At 40.9% G+C, this 24,624-nt stretch overlaps 2 protein-coding genes across 18 annotated transcripts in view; one reads left to right on the forward strand and one right to left on the reverse strand.

Moving 5' to 3' along the window:
- Nucleotides 1-2,954: 2,954 nt before the first annotated feature.
- LOC111539437 lies at nucleotides 2,955-9,047 on the reverse strand. The gene is made up of 2 exons (XM_023207242.1): nucleotides 8,457-9,047; nucleotides 2,955-3,437 (listed from the first exon to the last, which is right to left on the reverse strand). The coding sequence occupies exons 1-2, from the start codon at nucleotides 9,045-9,047 to the stop codon at nucleotides 3,402-3,404; spliced, it is 627 nt and encodes a 208-aa protein (XP_023063010.1). The 3' UTR covers nucleotides 2,955-3,401.
- THRB (thyroid hormone receptor beta) overlaps nucleotides 7,256-24,624 on the forward strand; it is a 370,384-nt gene continuing 353,015 nt past the window's right edge. For 5 of the 17 annotated variants that reach the window (XM_023207288.2, XM_031935263.1, XM_023207294.2 and 2 more), the window contains exon 1: nucleotides 8,102-8,157. The gene's annotated coding sequence lies outside the window, so the exon portion shown is untranslated. Of the gene's footprint in view, nucleotides 7,820-7,989; nucleotides 8,301-19,230; nucleotides 19,404-24,624 lie in introns of those variants that run through there. The other 12 variants (XM_023207290.2, XM_023207295.2, XM_023207286.2 and 9 more) reach the window with 6 other exon arrangements.

Genomic DNA, 24,624 nt, shown 5'->3' on the forward strand with positions numbered 1-24,624 from the left:
TCCTGGCAGGGACACATTCATGTCAATCAATCCAACAGTCTGAATCAATATCATTTTTTTATGGTCATAGATAAAGGAGTTAAAGAAAAGTAAGCTAGAGAAAATGTCCATCATCACCTTCAGAAATCTCAAATGTCCTCATATGAAGGATTATACTTTATTATGATATTTTAAATCTCATGAATGGGTATAAGAATGAGTAGGAATCACTGAAAGAAATACCAGCAAAGAACATTTTATGACCTGAATTTACAGATCCTCTGGCCATTAATTAAAGCAAAAGTGGTGGCAAATCTTTTGCTTTAAATTAAATTAATTAATTTTGCTTTAAATTAATTAAAGCAAAAGTGATGGTAAATTCAATCTGTGGTTTATACAAACTAATGAATAAAATCATCCTGTCATTTGACTTAGCGGCCAATAAAAAATGCATTAAAATCATCAGAAAAACAAAGAGGCTGCTTTTCTGCCTTCCCAAAAGAAGTTGCCTTTAGGAATGGAACTTAAATCCATACATTCCCAAGTTTCTTCATTTAGCTAATAATGAACTTGTACAAAAATACTGTTAAGAAGGAATAAGGAGCACTCCAGAAAATAAAGATCTTTATCTGATCATTGAATGGGAGTAGAATTGCACTGACTTTTAGAATGTAAGACCTGAGATGGATCTTAGGCATTACTTAGTCCTTCCATTTATGCATGTGTACAGGAGAACCAGGGAAGAAATGACAAAGGTAAGGGCACACAAGTAATTACGAGCATGGCTCAAATCAGACTGGTTCCAAATCCAACATTTGGAAATCTCTAGATGACTCTAGAATAGTTTCTCCTGCATTGGAAAAAAATATTCCTGGCATTCTTGAAGCTGAATGTGAGAGAAGGGCATTCCAACTTAAGAGATTAGTAGCAGTTAGGAAATGCTACAGGGAAAATATTCACTAAAAGGTCTCTCTAAGAACTGAGTCATTTCCTCCAAAGAAACATTGTTAAGGGCCTGAACTCATAGACGGGCAAAAGAGTCTGTCTCCAGAGACATTATTTCTGCAAGCCTGAATTCAGACATGTGTTTGAGTTTGTGCCCAATCCTTGCCAAAGATAGGAGTGCTCCTTCTCTTTCAAAGAATTTACATCGTGTTCAATGACAAGTAAGCACCACAACGTGAAAGATTTTGATTTTCTCGCCCCCTCTTCTCTCTCTACAGCCTAGAATTGTCTGCCCAGGTAGTAGGCAGTTGTATTGTTACAAATATTTGTAAATATTTATTGAATAATTGATTTAGGAAAAAAGTATCTTTCAAGATAAAAATTTTGCCTTTGCCATTTTTGTGTTTTCAAATACCATAAATTATATTTTTCCAAAATAATGATGGATCACATTAATGAGCTGCCTACTATGTGCCAGGCACCACGCATAGCATTATCCATCTATTACCACAGATTCCTCATGCCATCCCTATCAGGTAGGTACGATGGTTTTCTTCATTTCTACAGTTGTGGAAACCGAGGCTTACAGAAGCTAAGTAACATGCTCAAATCACATGATTAGAAAGGACACAAACTTGGAACTCAAATTATTGTTATTCATTATCTGGTATGAACTATAGTGCAAGGTTTTGTTCTAAATCTGCATAATGAAAACTCAGACCTTTCTTGTACTAGCTGTAGATTTGTTTGCCTCAAATGTATCATTTATAGAAGTTCAAAATATGTTCTACAGTTGTGTTTATAGGAGCTATGACTAGCATTTTACGCAACACTTTGTAAACAGGATAAGGCAAGTTTATTTGTGAAAGAGAGCTATAATATATGAAAATAGGAGATGTCAGTAAGACCCATCTTGCCCTCAAGTTGAGAATTTCATTTCAAATAACTGACAAAGGCAAGCAAATCTGAAGTTATGACTGCCACTTCAGATATGACTCATTCAGGGATTTTAAGGATCTGAAAATAGCCCATAATCATAGCATTTTATTATATGTGTTGTTATATCTAGATATATTAAAGTTTATTCTATGAAAATGAGTAAGATTTACCTCATTCCTTTCTTTTAAAAAAGGATATTTTCCCCAAAATTTCAACAATTACATTTCCATTTTTTATGCATATAAGCATAACTCAAAAAGGAAGGACACTTAATTGGCATGTTTTGGGAAGCTGTGTCTTGAATCACTAGATTTATTCTGTGATTGACAAAGAATTTAACAATGTACTGTACTTTCGTGTGCTCACAATGAACATAGGTTATTACAGTCCAATTAGCAATTACTCAGCATGTCTTCAACCTATCTTTCAAACAGCTGAAAAGTAAGATTTAATTTAGAAATGTTTTGGTATTCTTACCTTCCTTTCCACCATTCACCTTTTTCTTGGTATACTTTAATTTATCAGCATCTTCATTTTTACATAGGCTTTAATACATAGCTTAGTTCATAAAAATGATTTGCAGCTGCAAGCTGCAAAACTACACAAGGCAACAGTAGTTTTGAATATTGATCATTTTGAGGATTTTCTATTTGTGATACTGAAGAATATTTACTCAATCATTTTAGACTCCATATAACTTTGAATATTTTATTTGTGAAAACTGTAAGAATGAACAGAAGTCAGCAAGTGGTAACTGACCATTTTCTAGTTGTTCATAATTGTGCTTTAATAGAATAACTGAGATAAATATATGACAATCAATTTCACTCCTATGCATATGCCCAGGAGATATGAGTGCACGTACCACAAAAATAATTGTTCAAGAATGTTGATAGCTGCTTATTCATAATAGTCCCAAATTGGAAATAACCCAAAAGTCCATCAATTGGAGAATGAATAAACAAATTGTAGCATATTCATATAATGTAATATCCAACAGAAATTTTAAAAGAACAACTTTCTAATCCACACAATAATATGGATTTACCTCAAAAACATTGAGTGAAAGAAACCAGACATAAGAGAAAACACACTGTATGATTCCATTTATATGAAGTATTTTCTATCTTGTTCTGGGAGGTGATTATACAGGGGTATGAACATGTAAAAATTCACTGAACTGAACATTTAGGTTTTATCTATTTTACTGTACATAAATTACATATCAACTTAAAAAATTACTACTCTGAACATTTTTTAGCCCAACATTTTGCTTTGAACCTATATTCATATTAATACACTTAGGTGTATTTTATTCTTTTACCTGCATTTATTTGAGGAAAAGATTATTTATGCTGTGATAGAGTTTGGCCTGTCTGACAGGTGTGTTAAGGGAGCACCAATTACTGCAACAAATTAACACTTGCCTTTCAGTGACTGAACACAAAAGAAGTTGATCACTTAATCTCAGTAATAGTTCGAGGTGTGTGCTCTAGTTCTCCTCCACATGGTGATAAAAGACTCTTCCAGCTTGTGGCTTACCAGTTCCCGCCTAGAGCCTCAGAATCATCTACCTCTAGTTAGAAAACAAGGTAAGAGAATGTGATTAGGGAGTTTTGTAGCCAGTGACATACATGTTTTCTTTAGGGCTCTTCTGATTGTCCCAGTGCACAGTAGTTCCTTAAGGGAAGGGCTAGAGTGATGTCTCATGACTGCCAGAACATGCTCACCTTTTCCAGCCTCCTGTATCTATCCAATAACTTCTTCTGTCGCATACAGGTAGCATGATGAGCTGATTAAGAGTATACCTTCTATCGCCCAGTACCCAGACCGGAGCTTGAGCAGATTATTTGATCTTCCTAAGCTTTATCCTTCCTAAGTTTTATCATCTGGAAAATGAAGTACATAATAATACTGTTTCACAGGGTCCTCTGGCAAACTTTAAAAGATGTATGAAATATTTAGGACAGTACCTGAAACATAATATATGTTTAATACATGTTAGCTATGTTATGTACTCCTTGCTATAACTAACCATGCCAGAATGTCTACTGCACCTCCAACATGCCCGAGGATTCTACCACAATAAAGGATCAAGTTCTTTCCCCATGGCCAGCTTCATGGGCATGTGGTCTGTGCAGTTGCATACAACCCATGCTGGAAAGGGCTTGGTGCTTGGGGCCTGGCACTTCGTTTAATGCTTTGTTGTCACCATATTGAAATTCCTAATAATTTTATCTTTGAACTTTTGTTAAGTGAAGGCTGATGGGACAATGGAGCATGTGCACGAACAGAGGAAATCCAGGTAACATGCATAGCTGCTGCCATTCTTTACTTTTCAACTCACACACAGCATTCTTGATGCCCCAGGAGCACAGAATCCCTGTGGGCACACAATGTGTGGGAGTTCTGCAAAACTCAAATTGAGTATGAGGTAAGCATGTCACATCAATGACTACGTGAGGACAGTGACAGCCCCAAAATGGGGTTTGCCATGCTTTCCATTCCAACCAGAGCCTGATTTGAACGCAAAAAGAAGGCAACAACCAAGGAAATTTTCTCTGTCTTTTCTTTTGTTATTTAATAGTTCTCTGTAACCACTTAGTTTGAAAATGATGACATAGAAGGAAAGAGAAACATAGGGCAACCTATAGTTCCTTTTCCTTTGCGGTCTCCCTTATTGATCAGTAAGCCAAAGGCAGAGTGTAGATAAAAATGGGCATATACCAAGATATGAAATAAAAAGTTAGTTTTGTGCTGTGAATTAGAGTGTACTTGAATTGGGTGATTTTGACCCTGTCATCTTCCCTAAGAAACTGTGTTTCCTGAAGGGTTGGAGTTCTTACCCAGCTGCTATGGACCAGAATCACTGGGGCCCTTATAGCAAAAATAAGTTCCAGGAACTAACAATGAACAGACAGAATCAGAATATCCAGGGCTAGGTCAGGTGGCTGCACAGCCAGCTTGAGAAGTAGCTGAATAAGTAAAACAATACCAGGGGTTCCAGTCCCAATACTCCCTGGCAAAATATGGTCCATCTTTGATGAAGTGGTTCAAGTACCACCACTTCCCATGAAATCTTCCCTGATTTTTCTCTCCCCTCATGCCCACGTCTCTAACTTTCTGACCCCAAGTCCTTTACTATATATTAATTATCTTTAACATCTAGGATATTCTGACTTGAACTTTGCTTCTCTGAAAAGACTCTGGTAACAGTGAGGGCATTGTGGGGCAGGGACTAGGTTTAGGCAAAGTGAGTCACTCATCCCTGGTGTGAAATTTAAGGGGATGCCAAAAAGAAAAAAAAAGTCTCAGTAAATCAGGAGAACTATTTTAATGCACTATTTTAAAAGTCAAAATTAATGCAACAATTATTCATGATGAACAATACATCAAAATTTTAAATAAAGACAGGCTCAGACCCTGCACTTGTACCACTGGCCTCACTCACTTCTGCCCAATCCAAGCCCTGTGACGTTCTGTTTCATTCATTTTCTTACCCCAGTAAGAAAATTATTTATTTATGGCTAAATAAATAAATATATGAATGAATTGCTTTCTTGAACTGAGTCATCAGCTTAAAGGTATAGATCCTGGTAATGAAGATGTCTATGGTGAAATATGGGAAAGGGTCCAGGAAACAGCCTCAGTGTGCCCTCTCAGGTCAGCTGGAACACATGACCACATAATCTAAAGTTTGAATAAATGTTCTTCCTTCAATCAGGTCATCATGACATTCTCCTCCATTGTCCTACCTTGTGTAAAACCAGAAAAGTAAATGCCACGATCTTTTGGTAACCCTTCTTTACCATCATCATGCAGCCTGTAGGACAGCCCTCGGAGGTCCTGTTCAAAATGGAACCCTAGTAGTTCAATGTTAATGATACAACCAGGTTGCAGTAAAACTGCCCTCCCCCTTTGTTATATAACATTGTTACCACCATAGTCTCATGAATTGTTTGAATAATGCCACACCCTTTATTTATTTCATGCTTTAATTGGCTCTTTATTTCTGAAATTTCTAGTCAAAATGAGATCAGAAAGACAAAGCCCTCGAACAAAGAGAAGCAACAGTTTTTGTTACATTTTGTCTTCTGTATGTCTCCTTCTTAAAGAATTTAGCTCCAAGTTATACTTAGGAAGAGAAAAAAATCAAAAGTTCCAGTAGGCCGAGAGGCCTATGATCCACCGTGTTGAAGGAAGATTTGCTTCACCTCACCCCCCGGTAATACTAAGTTGTTCACACGCTGTGAAGAAGACCGGAACACTAGGCTGTCAACTGTTGGGGCTACCTGGCCAGACTTCTTCCTCAGTGGCCAGCTTTTTCACCCACAGTTAGCCACCAGGGGGCCGCCTGCTTGGAACAAGTGGTGTAGACGCCACAGCTTTTCTCCAAACCAACCAAAACATTCTGGGGCAGCTTTGGAGCAAAGCCCAGGAACTTCCCTGCAAAGGAGAACAGCTCTCCAACTACAGAAGCCTGCAAGTCCTATGGTGCAGCCTTATTAAGAGTAGAGAAGAAAGCGAGGATTTCTCACCGAGGACCAAAGGAAAATGGCGTCTCAGGGGCCTGCAACTTTCTTAAAAGTGCGTCAGTGAAACTTTGCTCATCCAGGGGGGTGGTTGATAATGCTGTTGGCAGGAGTCGGGGGCCTCTCACCCCTTTCCCTGGGATGCTCAGAAGAAGCGAGATAAATAAACATACATGTCACTGGCTGAAAATCTAGAGAACCCTCCAATAAATAACCTACACATTGTCAGGCCGCTGAGGATCCATATCGTCATAACTCTACAACACTGCGTGTTACACGAATAGATGTGAATATTAAATTGTGATGTCGGAATTATTTTAGTATTTTCTATAAGAAATTAATGGTACTCTGTTGTCAAAGTAGTTTTGTTGCAACTATAGTTCCTTATTGACTACATTTTAGCTGTCTGAGGACTCGGTATTTCCCAAGTATCCTTCTAGCTCAGAAAGCAAGTCTCTTCCTGGTCTCCAGGACTTAAGGTTGGGGCATTTGAGAGACCTATATTTGCCCGGGAAAGATCTCTTGAAGAGTATACATTATTTTTGTCTTCTTGGTTTTATCTGCACATTTCCAGGGCAAAGACAAATTAATAGGGCAGCCCTCCTGGGACCTGCAGAGTGTCTCAGCCCTGTACACACCTCTCCCATGATATGCATAATGGCGGTGGGGGCGGGGGTGTCCTCCTTAAGGGCAAGCCACGCATGTCCCAAACTTCCATTCTTGGGGTGGCGGTGCTGGTTAAGAGAGCCGCCAGATGGCCGGACTAGCGGAGGCCCCAGATCGCCCTGTCCTCCCGACACGCGCCACAAGTGGTTTGGGAGCAGGGGGAGGAGCGCGGCGGCACGGGTCGCGCGGGTCGGGCTGGGCGAAGAAGGCCAGGGCGTGCTCCTGGAAGACTCGCTCTCCGGTCCCGGTGTCACTCGATACCCATTCTTTCCTCTTCTCCAACTAGAGTAATGACACCCAAACCCGCACCTATGCGCGCAGACAATCGGCCGGGTGGACGCGCAGCCACCAAACCCACAGCACCGTCACTACCCCTGGGAGGGCACGGCCGGGATTAGGAGGAGAGGGAGCGCCCACACCTGGGGAGGCAGGTGCGGAGGCGGCCGGCCCGGGGACAGCGAGTGCGTAGGGCCCGGGGTCGGGGTCGGCAAGCCGGGCGCTGTGAGCGCGTCGGAGCGCCGGCCCGGAGCCTGGCAGGGGCAGTCAGTACCGGCTGGGCAGCCCGGGGCGGTGGCGGCGGCGGCGGCGGGGTGTGCGGCCAGGAGGCCATTTCCTCGCTGCGCCCCTGGCGGAGCCGGGTTTGCCTGCTCTTGGCCGCCGCCGCCACAGCCGCGCGAGTCGGACAGCCGTGAGGGCTTCAGGGGAAACCAGGTCACCGGTTCGCAGACGCGGCGCGGAGCAGGCGCCCCGGGCCCGCAGTAAGACAGCGTCCGGGGAGCGGGCCGGGGCGGGCCGGGCACGCGGGGGACCCGGAGAGGCGGGGACTCTGGTGCCCCAGGCACACTCGCTTCCTACGCCTATAAAAGTGGAGGGACCCGGGAGGTGCGGCGCGGCCCTGGCTGCGGCCGCCTCTCTTCGCCCAAGGAGTTGACATTTTGCAGGACTCGCGCGACGCCCAGTCGCCGGCGCTCCCCGGGACCCCGCCGCCGGGAGGAGGGGGCGGAGGAGGGTGGAGACTGCGGGGCTTGGCCAAGGAAGGCGCACATCCTCGGGCGGGCGGCCGTGACGCGGCGGGGATTAACTTTGCATGAATAATGTGAGTGCGCTTGGAAAAGAGACCTCCTGCTCCGCGGGCTCGGGGCAAGAGCCCGCAGGCTACCTTCCCCGGGCAGGGGCGCTCAACCCAACCGGCTCCAGGGCACTGGTAATTTGGCTAGAGGACCGCGCGGAGGCAGCGGGGTGAGGGGAGGAGGGGGCGACAGTTCCAACTGTCCACAGGGTGGGCGGGATGGTGACGGAGTGTCGCAAGAACCCGGAGGGGTGCTGGCGGCTAAGCCGAGCGCGCGCGGGCAGGCGGGCGGGCGTGGGTGGTGGGGGTGTCATCAGCCTGATTACCTGCCTCCGCGGGGCTTCTGCTCCCCGGATCTGGGAGGAGGTGCCCTCTCGTGTTCGGGCACGACGCGGCGGCAGGCTGGGAGCTACGGCGTGGACAGTGGTGGAACAGGGTGGCCGGGCTCTATTCCAATCGCAGCGGCTCTGTTCCTCAAACCCCAAGCCCAGCTGTTGACATGTTCCTTGTGAAATGGAGTTTGGCATCCTCAGCGCCGAACCCAGTGGAAGTTTCCATGATGAGGAAGTTGTGTGACATGGGGGTTCGGAAAAGGTTGGCAGACCGGGGGGGAGGGTTAAAGGGACTGTGGGTCTCCCATCCCCCCTTTTTCGCCTGCCCCGGAACTCTGGGGCTTGGAAAGGAGAATTATCCTGAATGTTGGCGTGCGCTGTGGCCGGTGCCTGGCGACTGGGCTTCTCTCCTCCTCCTGGGGACTCGGCGGGGATTTCGCTAGCCTCCTGGGTCGCGCTCCTTCGCTTTGCTTCTCTTGGCGCAGCATCTTCCTCTGGGTCGCCTCGAGTTGGTTGTGATACCAGCTGTGCCAGCTGTGTGACCTCCACCTCCTCAGAGAAGGACTCATTTGCGGGAATTTTCATTCTTAGTGGATTTTGCCCTTCTTAGCGGCAGTTGTCACTTTGGGGGAGGATTTCCCAATGACCATTGTGGGATTATTATTAGTGCTAATTCTTAAGCCTTCTTATTTATTTTAAGGAGGGCGAGGGAGGAAATGAGATGAGGTTTTTGTTTTGTTTTGTTTTGTTTTTTTTAAGGTTAAATGTACAAGTTTCCCCAAATGGAAAATTTCAAAAGAAGGATCTAGAAGCATAACAATTCATAAAGTGAAGCAAAGAAAGGAAAGAGTTTGCCTGAACAGCGAAGTTCAGATTCTCCGTTCTCCTTTCTCCACATAAATTTAGAATTTTTGAAGATTCAAACACTGTGTAATCAGTAAATATACTTGAAATACGTTCTTCCTCAGCACGTTATTGGTCTTGGGTACTAGTGAGATTCAGTTTTAAAGACCTGTTTGGAAGTTCAAGAAATTAAGCATTCCTTGCACAGTGTATTAATATCAAGCACAGCAGTTTACATAATGATAAATGTATTAGGTAATGTAGACCTGTTGGGCAATCGTCACATTATTTGGCCTTAGTTTAGCATGCTTATTTAAATTGTAAGAATGTATAGCATGCACTGCACTGCAAAGAAATAATTGCATTTTAGTATACGCGTTCATGATTCATTCTGAGTATTCAGTGACTGACCTGCTCCCCAATTCACTTCTGCTTAATTCTTTCTAATTCTGAAATCAGTCAGAGGCTAGGAAACAATGAAAAACGTGTTTCAGTGCAAAGTATTTTAAGCAGTTGATGTTTTTAGGATGTTTTCATGCCAGGTGGCTAAGTGTTTTAATTGAGACAAGCAGAAATTCAGTACCAAGTGATTTGTTTGGAGTATTTTATACAAAGACATTGGTGAACGTTCATTCATTATTTGTGCATGTTAAAGAAATACAGAATCTATTTTGACCTAATCTCAGAGGTTTATTATATATTGGAAATGAGACCATCTGCTAGTAAATACAATTTGGGTTTATTTTATAGCCGGTGAATGTAAATAATACTGAGTATAGCTACAGAACTGTTTTCTTAAAGTGAAATAATTCCTGTTGGCATTGTAATGCAAAGGTATACTTTTATTGACATTGGAATATTGTTACATAAAGCAACTGACATTACGAAGAGGAGTGAATATTCCTTGTCTCTCATTTCAGTTTCTTCATAGTAAATTCTGCCATAATTAGAGATGAATTAAGACAACTTCTTTTTAATCCATTATCTTTGGGAAAGGCGATTTCTTAAAATTGTCTTAAGAGCACAGAAAGTTGTGGATTGCCTTCCTTTCCTGTTTTTTTTTGTTTTTTTTTTTTTTTGCTGTTGTTTAAAGCATGAGTTGTGCGGAGCCACAAATGGTATTGCATGTTTCTTTTTTTAGTAAGCCCATCTTTTTGATGGAAATCAGAGTAAAGGTGATTGGTTTCTTCAGTCGGTCTTCTCATTCTAGTGTAAGATTATGTGTCACCTTCTTAGAAAGCCCTTCCCTGACCACTTGAGCAAAGGCGGTCCCTCATTCCTTTTCAGACCCATCACACTGGTTTTTCTGTTTGTTTGTTTTGTTTTTCTTTTTCTTTCCTTAATTGTATTTGCAATCTCAGTTGTTCATTTCAATTGATGCTTGCTGATCACCTGTCTCCTTGCCTAGAATATAGAATCCATGAGCACAGAACTCTTGACTGCCTCACTCACTCTTATTTTCCAGCATCTAGAACAATACTGGGCACGCAGTAGGTGCTGGATAAATCTTTGGTGAATAAATTAATGATTGTGCCCAAATATTATGCTCTCAAAAATGCCTGACTACGCATCCTAAGTGGGTGCCAGTTGGGCACGCGAAGATCTATTTTGTGTGTGCGTGTGTATGTGTGTGTTGCATACATGCCATGCTTTTGTGGTTCACTCTTTATTTCTTTTTCTCTCTTTCTTTTTGAAATAAAAGCTGGCCTTCCATTCTGTATAGTGATAATGCAAAGAGTTATTTCTGTGAGTTCCTCCTAAGGACATTTGCCTTGAATACATGGAAATCCTCAGCAGCAGAATTTTTCTGACATGTTACCTTGATCCCCGGAAGACATTGACCTTCAACTCCCTGAATTTCGGCAGAATCTTTATGAGTTCCAGAAGCATTGCCAGTGCTAAGAGTGAAATGCCAGGGACTAGACTTCACTGGGTGATAGCAGTGTCCTCTCATTCAGCAGGTCCTGGCAGTGCCTCTGACAATGGCAGCCCTAAGTGGACCAACCAGTGCATGCTGGTACAATTTGGGCTGCAAAAATGGTGGTTGGTGAGGGAGCAAAATGCAATGGTCAGGATCCAACACAAGATAGAAATAAATAGGCCTTGGTGATAGATTTGAAAATAACCTGATAGTTATTGTATGTTACTAGTTAAGTCAGCCAGCCTCTTTTTGCCCCCTTTCATCGCTTCATAAAAGTATTCTGAACCACATGATCATGGGAAATACTGCATTATCTGAGTTTTCAAGTGACCAGAGCATAATATCAAAGGAGTCATCTTCAAATTAGTTATTCACGGAAGCTCTTGCCAATTGAGAGCAAAAGGAAATTATAATTGAAGATTATGGTGATTAGTTTTTGTGTCTAGAGTATCAACTTTCATAAGTGTGTCTGAGTAAATGCATAGTAACAATTTCACAAAATAAGACTGTTAAAAATGGGAGGGGAAGAAAGATCATAATCTTGTAGAGGAGGGAAGATAATTAAACTACAATCCTAAGTACTTACTGCTTTAGAGTATTTAATTTGGCTCTGAGCTTCTTAGTAGTAGCCAAGTTAACAGAAAAAAGGGGGTCTGGAGGTGGCATGCATTAAACTTGTAAGGATGACACATGTAGAGTGCCTGCCATGGTGCTTGCCAGCTAGTATATACTCGTATGAAATATCAAATTATATCATGGATAATACTTGAACTTCAATTCTACATAAAATAAAGTCAGGTTCTTTATATGGTCCTGTCTTTTACCAACTCTGGAATGGAAAAAAAAAAAAATGCAGAAGACATAATGATGAAAAGTAACCCAGAACGTTTGTTGTTGGGGGCCTGAGCTACTATGGCCTGTCAGTGGAGATTCTGGTGACGAATCCCAATGCAGAAATAAAGCTCAGGAAACCTAGAGGAATGAATGGTTACCACACTCTGTAAGCTAATTTTCCCAAATATCCAGTGTCTCAGCCAACTTTTGATTAGAACAATTTGAGAGGACAGGACAACGTGGTACTTGAAAATGACCCTATGGCCATAAACACCCCTGAACTTGTCGCCCCTGATGCTTTGGGCTTTAGTCTATATAGCTCTTATCACCCTGCAGGGCAGTTTGTTTCCATTTCTGTTCCCACCTCTAAGTTGTGATGAGGCACGATGCATGGGTTCACTCATCTTTGACTCCCCATAGCCTAACAAACAGCTTGGTACGTGGGCACAGGTGAAACACTGTTGGAAGAATGAATGGAAGGGTAGAAAGGGCAGTGCTTCTCTTTCCCTTCTGGGTTAGTATTAAGTGTCATATTTGGACATGGATTTATCCAGAGTGAACGTTTGCTGCCTGCATTGCATCATATGTCCAGATCACAGCTGTCTGTTTTGCTTGGAGGGCTTGTTCTAGTGTCAAAGCGGGTTGAGCAATGGATGGCAAGTTAACTCCTTGCTTTATTTAAACTCATTTTGATTCTTTGATTTGATTATTCCTCATTCAGTTTGCAAATATTTATGTATCTACTATGTACCTGGCCCTGCTAGCCATTTTTCAGTTCAACATGCAGCCCAGTGACCTATGAGACAACATATTAATACAAAAGGATTCTGAAATTGTCTCCATTGTGATGAGATGGATATACCTATTGGAGTCTCTCATATGGTCCCTAAAAATAGTTATTTTATATCTGAGGAGGTGATTGTTTGTGATTTCTATAGCCCATGTGTATTAATGTAAATTCCAGTGAGGTTCACTCAAGAATCTCTTGTATCCAAGTAGTAGGGAAGTTGAATATATTTATACCGGTGAGTTTCTGATTTAAAATGTTCACTCTCCAATTTAAGTTCCCAAACTTGTTAGTCAATTTTGGCATTTAAACAAGTGGGGGGAGTATCCAAATCACTGAGTCACAAGTCATATATTTCCATATCTTCCTCTCAGGAACCTGGCCAACTGACAGCTAGAATAGTGATCTATGCCCAATGCTAATGTTGTTTGGTCCGTACTGTCCTAATTTCAAAGGGCTTTGAAGTCTTTATGTACTGGCAGCTCTTCTTGTGCAGCGCTATTTTTATTGAGTTGAGAAACTGAGTTCTGCTGTGAACTTAAGGATCTTTTCCAAATAGCAAATCAGGGGAGTCTGGAATTAGGACCTGGGAACCTTGACTGTCCTGAGAACCGTATTGTAGCTTTTCCACCATGACAGTCAGTCCTAACAAAGTGATATACTCCCTGGAGGGTGTTTCTGATAGATGTAGATGTGCTTGATAATAGGGCTCATCTCCCTTGCCTCAGACACATTAAATTTGCACAGAAGGCAGATCTACCTGTAGCAATCCAGAATACCTGCATTTGAGGCTTTTGCAAGAAGATAATCTGTGATAATCTTGTACTGTCTGCTGGTCAGTGATTACCAGCAATTAAATGATATTGGTATAGTGGTTTAAATCTTTTTTTTTTTTTTCTTTTTTTTTTTTTTTTGTGACAAAGTCTCGCTCTGTCTCCAGGCTGGAGTACAGTGGCGCAACCTAGGCTCACTGCAACCTCCACCTCCTAGGTTCAAGGGATTCTCATGCCTTAGCCTCCTGAGTGGCCGGGATTACAGGCACATGCCACCACACCCAGCTAATTTTTGTAACTTTAGTAGGGACAAGGTTTCACCATGTTGGCCAGGATAGTCTCAATCTCCTGACCTCGTGATCTGCCTACCTCAGCTTCCCAAAGTGCTGGGATTATAGGCATGAGCCACCACTAAAATCATTCAGTTGATTTTATTGATTGACCAACATCCATCAATATGTTTAAAATTATTCTAAGGTCGATATTTTTATTTAAAAAATCTTTTATGGCAAAATAATTTAAAGGAACTTAACGAAAACCCTTTGTGATATCATCTTACCAGTTTATGTGCTAAAAGCAAACAGTTATTTGCTATTTGTCAGACAGTGTCTGCTGTCTATTAAAGCTATTTTTGCAGTTTCTACTCATTCATGTAAGGCAGTGAAAGATCTTGAAGTATTTTTTCAGCAGTTGAGAAATATTGAATTGTATTGAATAGCTTATTTTATTCTAGTTATTTGAAAATTACTGAACAATGGACAATGTGCAAATCATTGACATCTGTTTCACATCTTCTGGGACAATCGTGATTTAGAGATAAAAGAAAAAAAAAAAAAAAACAGAAGACAAATTCATGGTCCAGCTTGTCACAATGAAGACGCTTGTGGCTTGTATATCTCAGCTCACGTTTATCTTGCTGGTCTGCATGTTTTACCCAATTTTTATTTTTCCTAATCCTATTTTAACAAATACTATCTATAGTTTATTCCTTATCATATGCACACATGCACAAACACTTAAATACATACATGTGTCTGTGTTCTAAGAGTGGACTGCAGACAAGACACATATAATCAGGAAAGGACTGGTCTGGACTGAGTTGCTCAGTCAACTTCCTACTTCCAAAAGAGGGTCTTCAGGGAGTCATGGCTTCTCTTCTGTGATCAAGAATTTAGGCATTTATAAGAAAGTCATGAGTGACAAGTTTATCAAAAGAAAAGTGTGGACAAAGGAATGTAGACTGAAAACAGGCACGTCTTCTTTATTTGGGAATATACTTACTTGACTCCTCTGGAGGCTCAGGAATGTTTGTGATGAGGAAGGTTGAGAAGATAGTCATGGTGTTAGTAGCATAATGTATGATCCTGACATTCAGGAACCTGTTGAGTATTCTAACTCTTGTGACATGTTGTTCGTTGGTTCTCAAGATGGTTCAGATATACTTTTTCCCTTTACCATTTGTTTCTCTTGGAACTCTGTTTTTTCTGATTTCATCAATGTCTACACAAAGCAGGTGCTCAGAAAAGAGTGATTGATGATAACAATCATAACGTTTCTTGGGCTTGGTCATCTTTTTTCACATTTCTGTCTTATAGGCATAAATGTCTTAACGACTGGCATGTCCATACGTGCAGAATCTGTCTCTGTGACAAGTGTGTGTCATGTTCTCACATACAGTGGAAAAGGCACTGCTTGTCTCTGGCTTCTGCTGTGATTCCCGTGCTCAGCTTCTAAATCACAATGAGAAATGCTACAGTCACCCTGATGTCCCAAGCCACAAACCTCGTCCTTGTTTTCAGTCCCTTCTACTTGCTCCTGAATATGTTGGCAGATCCTGGTCTTATATTACTTTTTACTTCTTTTACTACTGTATTTGTTTATTTTACTCTAGGCTCAATTATGTTTGGGAAATCTTGAGTTTGAAAAGTTGTAAAAGTTTCCAGAGCCTATTTTTGTACTAGCATGCATGATAAATGTCCAAGAAAGGGGAGAGCAGGTAGCAAAATTCATTTGATCACTATTTCCTGTGTGTGTGTGTGTATGCGTGTGTGTGTGTGTCTAAAACCTTTAATGGCAAAAGTTCAGCACAATAGGTTGTGAGGAACAGTTCACTATGTCACACTTTTTAAAAATCAGGCTCATATGTTTTAACCTTTTAATGCATTTCATAAAACGTGATAAATCAAATGAGCAGTATCTAACACCACAGTGGAACATTTTTGCTTTTTCTCATACACACACACACACACACACACACACACACCCCTAGCAAGTTGTATACAGCACTGGTTAAAACTGCCTATTGAAGTGTTTTGCAAGAATGTGAAAGTCCTGCTAAATTTCTGTAACTTTGAAAACATTATAATTATAATCTTTCTTTGACTTTCTTTTTTTTTTTTTTTTAAGACGGAGTCTCGCTCTGTCGCCCAGGCTGGAGTGCAGTGGCTGGATCTCAGCTCACTGCAAGCTCCGCCTCCCAGGTTCCCGCCATTCTCCTGGCTCAGCCTCCAGAGTAGCTGGGACTACAGGCGCCCGCCACCTCGCCCGGCTAGTTTTTTGTATTTTTAGTAGAGACGGGGTTTCACCGTGTTAGCCAGGATGGTCTCAATCTCCTGACCTCGTGATCCGCCCATCTCGGCCTCCCAAAGTGCTGGGATTACAGGGTTGAGCCACCGCGCCCGGCCTCTTTGACTTTCTTTCTGCTGTTTAAGTGTATTAATTTATATAAGCTGGAGAATGGTTTATTTCTGCTGTATTTCTGTTTACTTTTAAAATTTTACCTAGGCTTCACTGTCACTTCTGCTATACTTCCAACATCTGGAGATCTAGAATAAAGTGTTTATATCTGAATTGCAGCTACAACAGGGAATAGAATAAGGTTGTTTAGTCTTGTATTATTTTTCTTTAAAATAAAAAAAAGAACCAAGGGAACCTTACACTGAAAATATTTTTGGAAACAAGTTAAGTTATGACTATGTAGATGAAACCTATAAATTTGTCCTGTAATGTATCAGTTATAAGGGATTTGAAAAGCATCTCATCCTCCTTGAGGCCTTGTGAAAAAAAAATCCTAGGCCTCTGGCATATTAATCTATCTCACATTCTATGGGTTAATAAACATAAGATATTGCTAAAGTGAAGGCATGCTCTAGAATGTGCTGCACATGCATTCATGTATTATTGATTAAGAATATGTGTTTCAATTTGTCTTTATTGAAGTTGACACAAAAATCAAGCCTTGTAATAAGTAATTTTTTTCTTCAGGAGTCTGTCCACTGGTCACAAATGCATGGGACATCTGCCAGGTGCCAGACACAATGGTAGAGCATTTAAAAATCCTTGTTATATGGATGAGATATTCAGAGTCTTCTGGGGCAATCTACAGGAGGAGATTTAGTGTACAGTAGTGTTCCTCAGCAGAGGTACTATTTACATTTTGAACCTGTTAATTCCTCTGCACTCTTGGTATTTGGGGCCAGATAATCCTTTGCTGTGGAGGGCTGTCCTATGTATTACAGAATGTTTAGCAGCATTGCTGGCTTCTACCCACTAGATGCCAATAGCTCCCCCAACCCTCCAGTTGTGACCATCAAAAATGTCTCCAGATATTGTCAGATGTCTACTGGAAGGCAAAACTGCCCCTGTTGAGAGCAACTGGTGTAGAGGTTCAGAACTGGGGCCGTGGAGTGGGAAATGTGTGGATTTGTATGCTGGTTTCACCTGGCTTCATTGCATGTGTTCAGTTTCCTCATCTATAATATGTGGAGATTAAATGAAATAATGTAGTGCTTGACTCACAGTCAAATATTTCTAAATATTAGCTATCTATAGTAGTGGTAGCATTAATACTTTAGTAGGCAATTAAAATATTCGTAAGTTCAATGACATAGTTAAGTATAATGTACATTGTGGGAACCCATAGGGGCGGGATGACTCTAGGCAGGAATAAATACGATATGTATATTAAGTGAAAGTAAAAGTATGAAGCATTTGGAAAATTGTAAGGAGCCCAGACTGACTCACGTGCAAAGGACTATAAATGAGGCCATGGGAGCAGGCAGGAGCCAGATGGCGAGGACTTTCCTGGACACAGTAAGAAAGACTGACTTTGTCTTGGTAGCTTGAAGAGACTTAAGAGTGTTCAGCAGATCAGATTTTTATTTTAAAAGAGTTTTTTGGGATAGGTCTTGAGTGGGAGAGAGACTGGAGGTGATGAGCCCAGTTAGAGACTCTTAGAATAGTCCACTGAGAGATGATGCCTGCTGGAGCCGAGGCAGTTATATATTGCTGTGATGTCTTTGGGAACAGATTTCACTTTCTCCGAGATGTGGCAAAATTTTTCTAATTTAATTCCAATAATGAATATTTTTAGCAAGCTAGCTCTACATTTGGGGGAATTTCAAGTTTAATTTGAAAGCAGATTACATGATAGATTCTCTTTAAAATGTTTTCAAGTGAAGCTTAATTTAAAGACCATCTCACAGCCTATTCATAGTTGAATATTACTTCAAGGGTTTCTCTGCCATTGTATATACATGCCTATAGCTCCTCTGACAGAAACGTATTTCTATATGACTACATTGAAATGTCGTTGACGTCGTCATGTTGAGATTCATTATTTAATGTGAAGTGTTTCAGTATTCAATGTTAAGTGATTTTCTAACTGATGAGGATTTTATTTCTTTAATGATCAATATTAGAAATGGGTGAAGACAATGAATGAATGAATGGATGGATGAATGCAGGAATGGGTGGCATTATGGAAATATCACCTAATTAAGAATAAAAATATTTTGGACAAGTCTCTTGGCTTATCTGAGCTTTAATTTTTAGTCATAAAATGACACTTGTAGGTATATTAGATAATCCCAAAGTTATCTTTAGCCCAGGGGTTGGCAAACGTTGTCTATAACAGGCTATATCATAAATATTTTAAGCTTTTCAGGACACACAATCTCTGTTGAAACTCTCAAGTCTGCCATTGTAGTACAAAAACAGACATAGACAATATGTGAACAAATGGTGTGTCTGTGTACCAATAAAATTTTATTTACAAAACAGGCGATGAGCTCTAATAGACAGTTCTATTAGACAACACTGTCTAATAGAAATAGAACATGAGCCATAAATGTAGTTTAAAATTCCTCTAGTAGCCACATTATAGATAAGTAAAAAGCAACCACTAAGGTTAAGTTCAATAATATATTTTATTTTACCTAATATATTTAGATTATTATTAATATGTAATCAATTTAAAAATATTAAGAATATATTTTACCTTTTAAGAAGCTTTTGATATCTGGTGTGTATTTTACACTTGTAGCACATCTTAATAGCCATTTATGGCTAGTAGCTACTGTAATTTGATGACAGTACTCTAGAGTTAAAACTCTGGGATTCTATCAAATTCCATGAAAAAGTAAACTGTATCATTAACTCAAGTGATTGAGACATTTTCTTTTTCTTGCCAGATATATTGGTTAGTAAAACACCATCTACACGCAAAAATAAATAAAAAATGCACAGTAGCTTAAACAAATGAAAGTTTATTTTTCGCTCATGTGAGTTGAAAATTGCTGTTCCTGATTGATTGATGGCTCTGCTCCACAGTGATTCAGGGGTTCCTCTGGTCTTGGGCTCCTCCATCTTCAGGATATGGCTCCAAGATCATGGGCTCATTGCATCAGACCAGTGAAAGGGGAACCAGAAAGTGAAGAGTACGCTGGCTTCTTAACCACCTTGGCTTAGAAGAAACACATAATCACTTTGCTCACATTCCATTGGTGAGAACAAGTCACATGTCCCGTACCTAAATGAAGTGGGATGGGACGGGAAATATAAGTTCCTACTGGGAAGCTGCTTTTCAGTGATGTCTCTGTACTGTGGAAAGGGGACTAGTAATTTGGTGAGCAGTGAGTTGTCATTGCCACACTATGCTAATATTTTTTAATTCAGTGAGGTAACTAAGTTCTACTTTTTGTGCCATACCTCCCTCTTATCTGACCTAATTCTGTTTCCTTACTTCCTTCTCACCCTTATGGGGTCATCTTTAACCTTGCTAGACCTGGTTTTACCTTTTTGTCTTTGACCATCATTTTTATTTCCTTGATAAATCTATGTGGTTCATACTATGCAAAGAGTGTTGGGAACTTGCCTATGAATCCTCATATCATTATCAGCACATTATTAACATGTTTTTGTTTGTTTTAAAGAGAGCTAAAATTTAAAATAGAGATATCAGAAAGCAAAGGCCAGACCTGATTCTTGGTATGTTGACAGAGGTACTGAAGCCATTTTTCATGGAAAATTTTATAAGAGTTTTAGATTTTTTAAATAAATGACTCTACATAATACCTTGACTTGAAAATACCAATTTTCCTAATATTTAACCTAGTATTTACTCTGTAATTTCTTACTATAATGGGACACGCACTTTTCTAATCCAAAAGAATGTTTGCTTGTTTTCTTCCCAAATTATAAGTGTGTTTTATTAAATACTCAGCCAGGTCTATAGAAATGAAAGAAATATGAGGGACATGAATAATAAAAGTGAGGTAAGTCAAAAGAACAAAGAAAATTTTTTCTTTTAACTATGCATATTTTACCTTTTTGAAAACATTATTATTTTATTATTATTAAAATATTTTAAGAAGTAAGACACAAAGGACACATGCATTTTAGATTATGAAGAAATAAGACGAACCAATGATAAGAAGTATCATGCTGAGAACATATAAAAGAAAAATAAACAGTATGTGTCTTTCTATTTGACTGGATAAGGCTGTCTTCTACTTCACAGGCCTGTTTCTGATTTTAAATATTTTTTATAAGTAAAACTTGCAGTATTAAGAAGTTAACTCTGATAATGTCGCTGAGGTACAGAATCTAGCCAACTATTGATCTCCCATAATAGGTGAGAAATAATGCTGTCAATCCCAAGTGTATTTGTGGTCTGTGATTAAGGTCTCTAGGACTCAGCATATCCCACAGCAGTGGGCTCCAATTATGTCCTATTTTAGTGCCCTGTCACAGAGCAGGGAAGAGAAACCCCCTTCTCTTATTGGCTGAGTGTATTATGAGAGGGTGGAAGCTGGGGGTCCTGGGTCCTGGATTGGTTGGGAGCAAGGACATTGGAGAGAGAGAGAGAGAGAGATATCAGGAGGTGATGTTGAAGGGAAGGGTAGGCATCTACACCTGCATCGAAAGGCAGACTGAGTTGGATACCTGACTTTGCCACCTTCCAGCTGTGGTCTCTGGCAAGTTTAATCTCTTCGAACTTCAATCACTCTATCTGTGCAATGGAAATAATGTTGCACTGTGGAAGAAATTACATGAGATAATGGCTATAAACTGCTTAGCCAGGATGTAGTACCTGGTGAGTGCTCGATACATGGAAAACAATTTTATTACTATTTCATTATTATGGAAGTAGTAAAATTGATTTTGTTGGGTAAATCTGTACCTTGGAGGTATGGAGCATGGTTGTCCAAAAGGCAGGAAATCAAAGAGAAAGACCCAGAAGTCAGACTCCAAATTTACTCGATCATTTTGCATGAGTTATTCTTTATTTAGTTTTAAATTATCTGTTTATTGATAACAATCTCTGTTTTATAGATGACCTAGTATTTTTCAGCTTCAAAGACGTGTGTTCTGTGGTCAGTTGTCCAAGTTAATGATCCCTCAGGGTTTGCAAAAGGTAAAAATAATAGGCACTCAGTTACCTGCTCAGGATTCCAGCCTGCTCAGGATTCCCTTGTTCTTAATTTTTTTTTTAATGGTCCATATTCAAACTTTTGTTCCTTGGAGTCCAATGCATATTTTCCCCCACTTATGTTTCAGTCTGACTTCCCAATATCCTTTATTCAGGGAGCTCCTGAAATCCTGCCCTGATTAATTAGAATTGAGATTAAAATTCTCTCTGGTTCTGCCCCACTGAAACATGCCATTCCAGTGACAGTTTCCCTCAACCCTTTGTCCACAGATAGTATTACATGTTTAGTCACTTGCTATGTATCTATATTTCTTCACTGTTCAGTGTCCACACCCCTTATTTGTCAATGAGATATTTCTTTGCTAGATTTTAAGTTCTAAGAGGGCAAGGACTGTGTGTTAAACAAGTTCAGTGCAAGTTAGAAGGCAAGCCTAGCAGGTAGGTGCTGAGTAATACTTTCCTGATGTTTTGACCAATCACATGTAAGCTCTTTTCATATAATTAGGATGAATCTAATTTTAAAATGAGCAACCGCGTGTCCTCAGATGAACCAGAATATACACTTACAAGGTCCTGCTGTCCTGCATTATAAATAAGGGAATAGGTTGTCCTGCAGAAAAGCTCTACTGTTGTTGTTTTTTTCTTTTCTGTAAAAAAACAAAAACAAAAAGAAAAAAGAAACCCATCCACACACATAAGAACTGAGATAGAAGATCTTCTCAATTCCTCAACTAAGTCGGGAAGAATTCATGGCCCCAAAGTGGATGTTCTCTGCAAAAATGAGACCTAGCAAAAATCCACAATCTGATTATTTGTGAGGAAACTTGCTTAAGAATGGTTTATGGCAAAAAGACCCGGAGCTTGGCAGCCTGATTCTTCAACTTGTATGACAGCAATAACTTCCTTAGGTGACAAGTTCAAATTTCTGCAGGGGTGATATTGTGAGACTGTTCAGAAAGTGTCAACCTCCATCACTTTTTAAATTTTCTTTTCACTAATAGAAGGAACCCCATGGACACAGAGCTCCTGTGGCAGCTTTCACAATGCCTAGCTTTCTTGTGGCCTTTTATTTCTTAAGATTTTTAGCATCTCAGAATTCCGTTACATGGAAGACGAGTGATTGGACATTGCCCAGAAGGGATTTTATTATACAATTCATTTCTCTTCATTGTCTAACAGTGTTTTGAAATAACTGTTTCATTTTTGCTCTTTTGTGATTTTTAAATCCCCACCAGCAATTGGTTCAAGTTTCATTTGACCCATGGCAGTTGTCACTCTTCCTCTTTACCCCTTCTGAGAATTACAGTAAGAGTCTCTTCTTGGAGTCAAGCGTTGTTACTCATTAGAGTTCTTGTACAAGTTTGACTTTAGTGGCATTGGCCCTAATAAGGAATATGTTTGTGCTCCAGAGTCATTTGATCCCTGCCATCCTTCAGCAAAATATGTGGTTTTGCTTCTTCTGACAATGGGAGAGAATGAAATGTTCCCGAAGTTGTATTTCTAATGGTCTGAAAGAAGTGGGTCCTCTGAGGATTCTGTGCCCAGGACTTTGGGGATGGAAAAATTGGCCAGTCTCTAGTAATCCTGAGGCCCCTCCTAAGGGAAGGGATACTGTTGACCCAGAGAGCTCTTACATCAGAGGAACCCGAGGATCACATGCTTTCCAGTCCAATATTCTTTCAAAAGACTGGCCATCAGTTTGGGCTCTCCAAAAGCAAACTCTGAGATGAAAATTCAAGTGCAAGTGATTTTTAGGGAGAGGTAAACAAAGTACCGGTAGGAAATTGAGGAAGAGCCAGGAAGGGACAGCAGCCGGTAAAGTGGGCGTTATCAAATCAGTTAAGCACTGTAGGCACCTGGAGCTTAGTCACATTGGGGGACTCTTAATACTGCATGGGATGCTTGTCTCATGGTTGACCCATCCTAGAGGCAAGGGAGTAGGTATTTATTCACCGAAATCTGTCAGGCATTTGTTGGGGACTGCCTCCAGAGGCAAATGATTCCGTGTCATTTCAGGACTATCACTTGGGCGGCCAGGAGCAATCCTCCAGGCAAAGGAATGCAGGTGTTGGCAGTCAGAAGACAAGGTCGTGGACACTGAACTGGTGCCATGGGATTATAGTCAAGGCACCAGCAGCATCTACCAGCAGGGCAGCCTGTAACCCCCACTTCCACCTGAGGATTGTTGGCCTCATTTAGACTTTTGCATGGTTCTCACGAGGGGAGGACTGCTTTTAGCTGGAACACTAAGCTGACCACCCCAGCAGGTGATTTGGGATCTACTAAAGAGGGATCCCTTGAAACAGGAGTCACAGCCAGATCTCCCACTGCCTTCCTCAGCCCCATCATCTTCCTTCCATACTGTCTTCATTCTCTATGACCTTACTTTCTACCTGAGACAGCTTACTGGTCATGGTGAGTGCATGCTCTCTCTCCTAATAGCTTCTGTTCTTGTCTTTACCATGCCCCTTGTTCTCCTGGAGCAAAGTTTCTCAGCCTCAGAACTGTTGACATTTTAGAGCACATAATTTGTTGGGGACGGGGGAGCTGCCATGTGCATTATAGGATATTTTAGGATTTTTTTTCTTTTTCTTTTTCTTTTTTTTGAGATGGAGTCTTGCTCTGTCGCCCAGGCTGGAGTGCAGTGGCGCGATCTCAGCTCACTGCAAGCTCCGCCTCCTGGATTCACGCCATTCTCCTGCCTCAGCCTCCTGAGTAGCTGGGACTACAGAAGCCTGCCACCATGCCTGGCTAATTTTTTTTGTATTTTTAGTAGAGATGGGGTTTCACCGTGTTAGCCAGGATGGTCTCTATCTCCTGAGCTCATGATCCGTCCACCTTGGCCTCCCAAAGTGCTGGGCTTACAGGTGTGAGCCACTACGCCCGGCCTGATTATAGGATATTTAGCAGCAACTCTTGCTTCTTACTGGCTCTCATTAGCACTGCTCCCCCCATCCCCTGCCACAGTTAGGACAATCAAAAATTTCTCTAGACATTGCCTAGTATCCTCTTGGGGGCAAAATTATCCCTGTTGGAAACCACTGTTTAGACTTTAGTTCTAAGGCTTAATCTCTCCCCACCCGCTAAGCTTTTCATCAGTTATAGCTGCTCTTTCATCCTGATGATCTTCGTCCTCATGGTGTTGGGGGAGATATTTCCAAATCCGGAAAATTGGAACATTTTCTCCAGTTGATTCTGACACACCTCCTGCTCCATAGGCCAGTATTCTCCACCCAGAAATCAGGAATCATTGACCTACACTTGCACTCTCTCTCTCACTGCCTCCTCCTGTC

The sequence above is a fragment of the Piliocolobus tephrosceles genome, chromosome 2, assembly GCF_002776525.5.
Source record: "Piliocolobus tephrosceles isolate RC106 chromosome 2, ASM277652v3, whole genome shotgun sequence".
Taxonomy (NCBI): Eukaryota; Metazoa; Chordata; class Mammalia; order Primates; family Cercopithecidae; genus Piliocolobus; species Piliocolobus tephrosceles.

Excerpts from the sequence above, each read along its gene's own strand:
- LOC111539437 (XM_023207242.1), bottom strand. The coding sequence starts at position 9,047 with ATGAAAATTCCCGCAAATGAGTCCTTCTCTGAGGAGGTGGAGGTCACA. Across the intron at positions 3,438-8,456 it reads CAGAAGCCCCGCGGAGGCAG|GTAGATGATTCTGAGGCTCT; the intron begins GTAATCAGGCTG and ends TTCTAACTAGAG.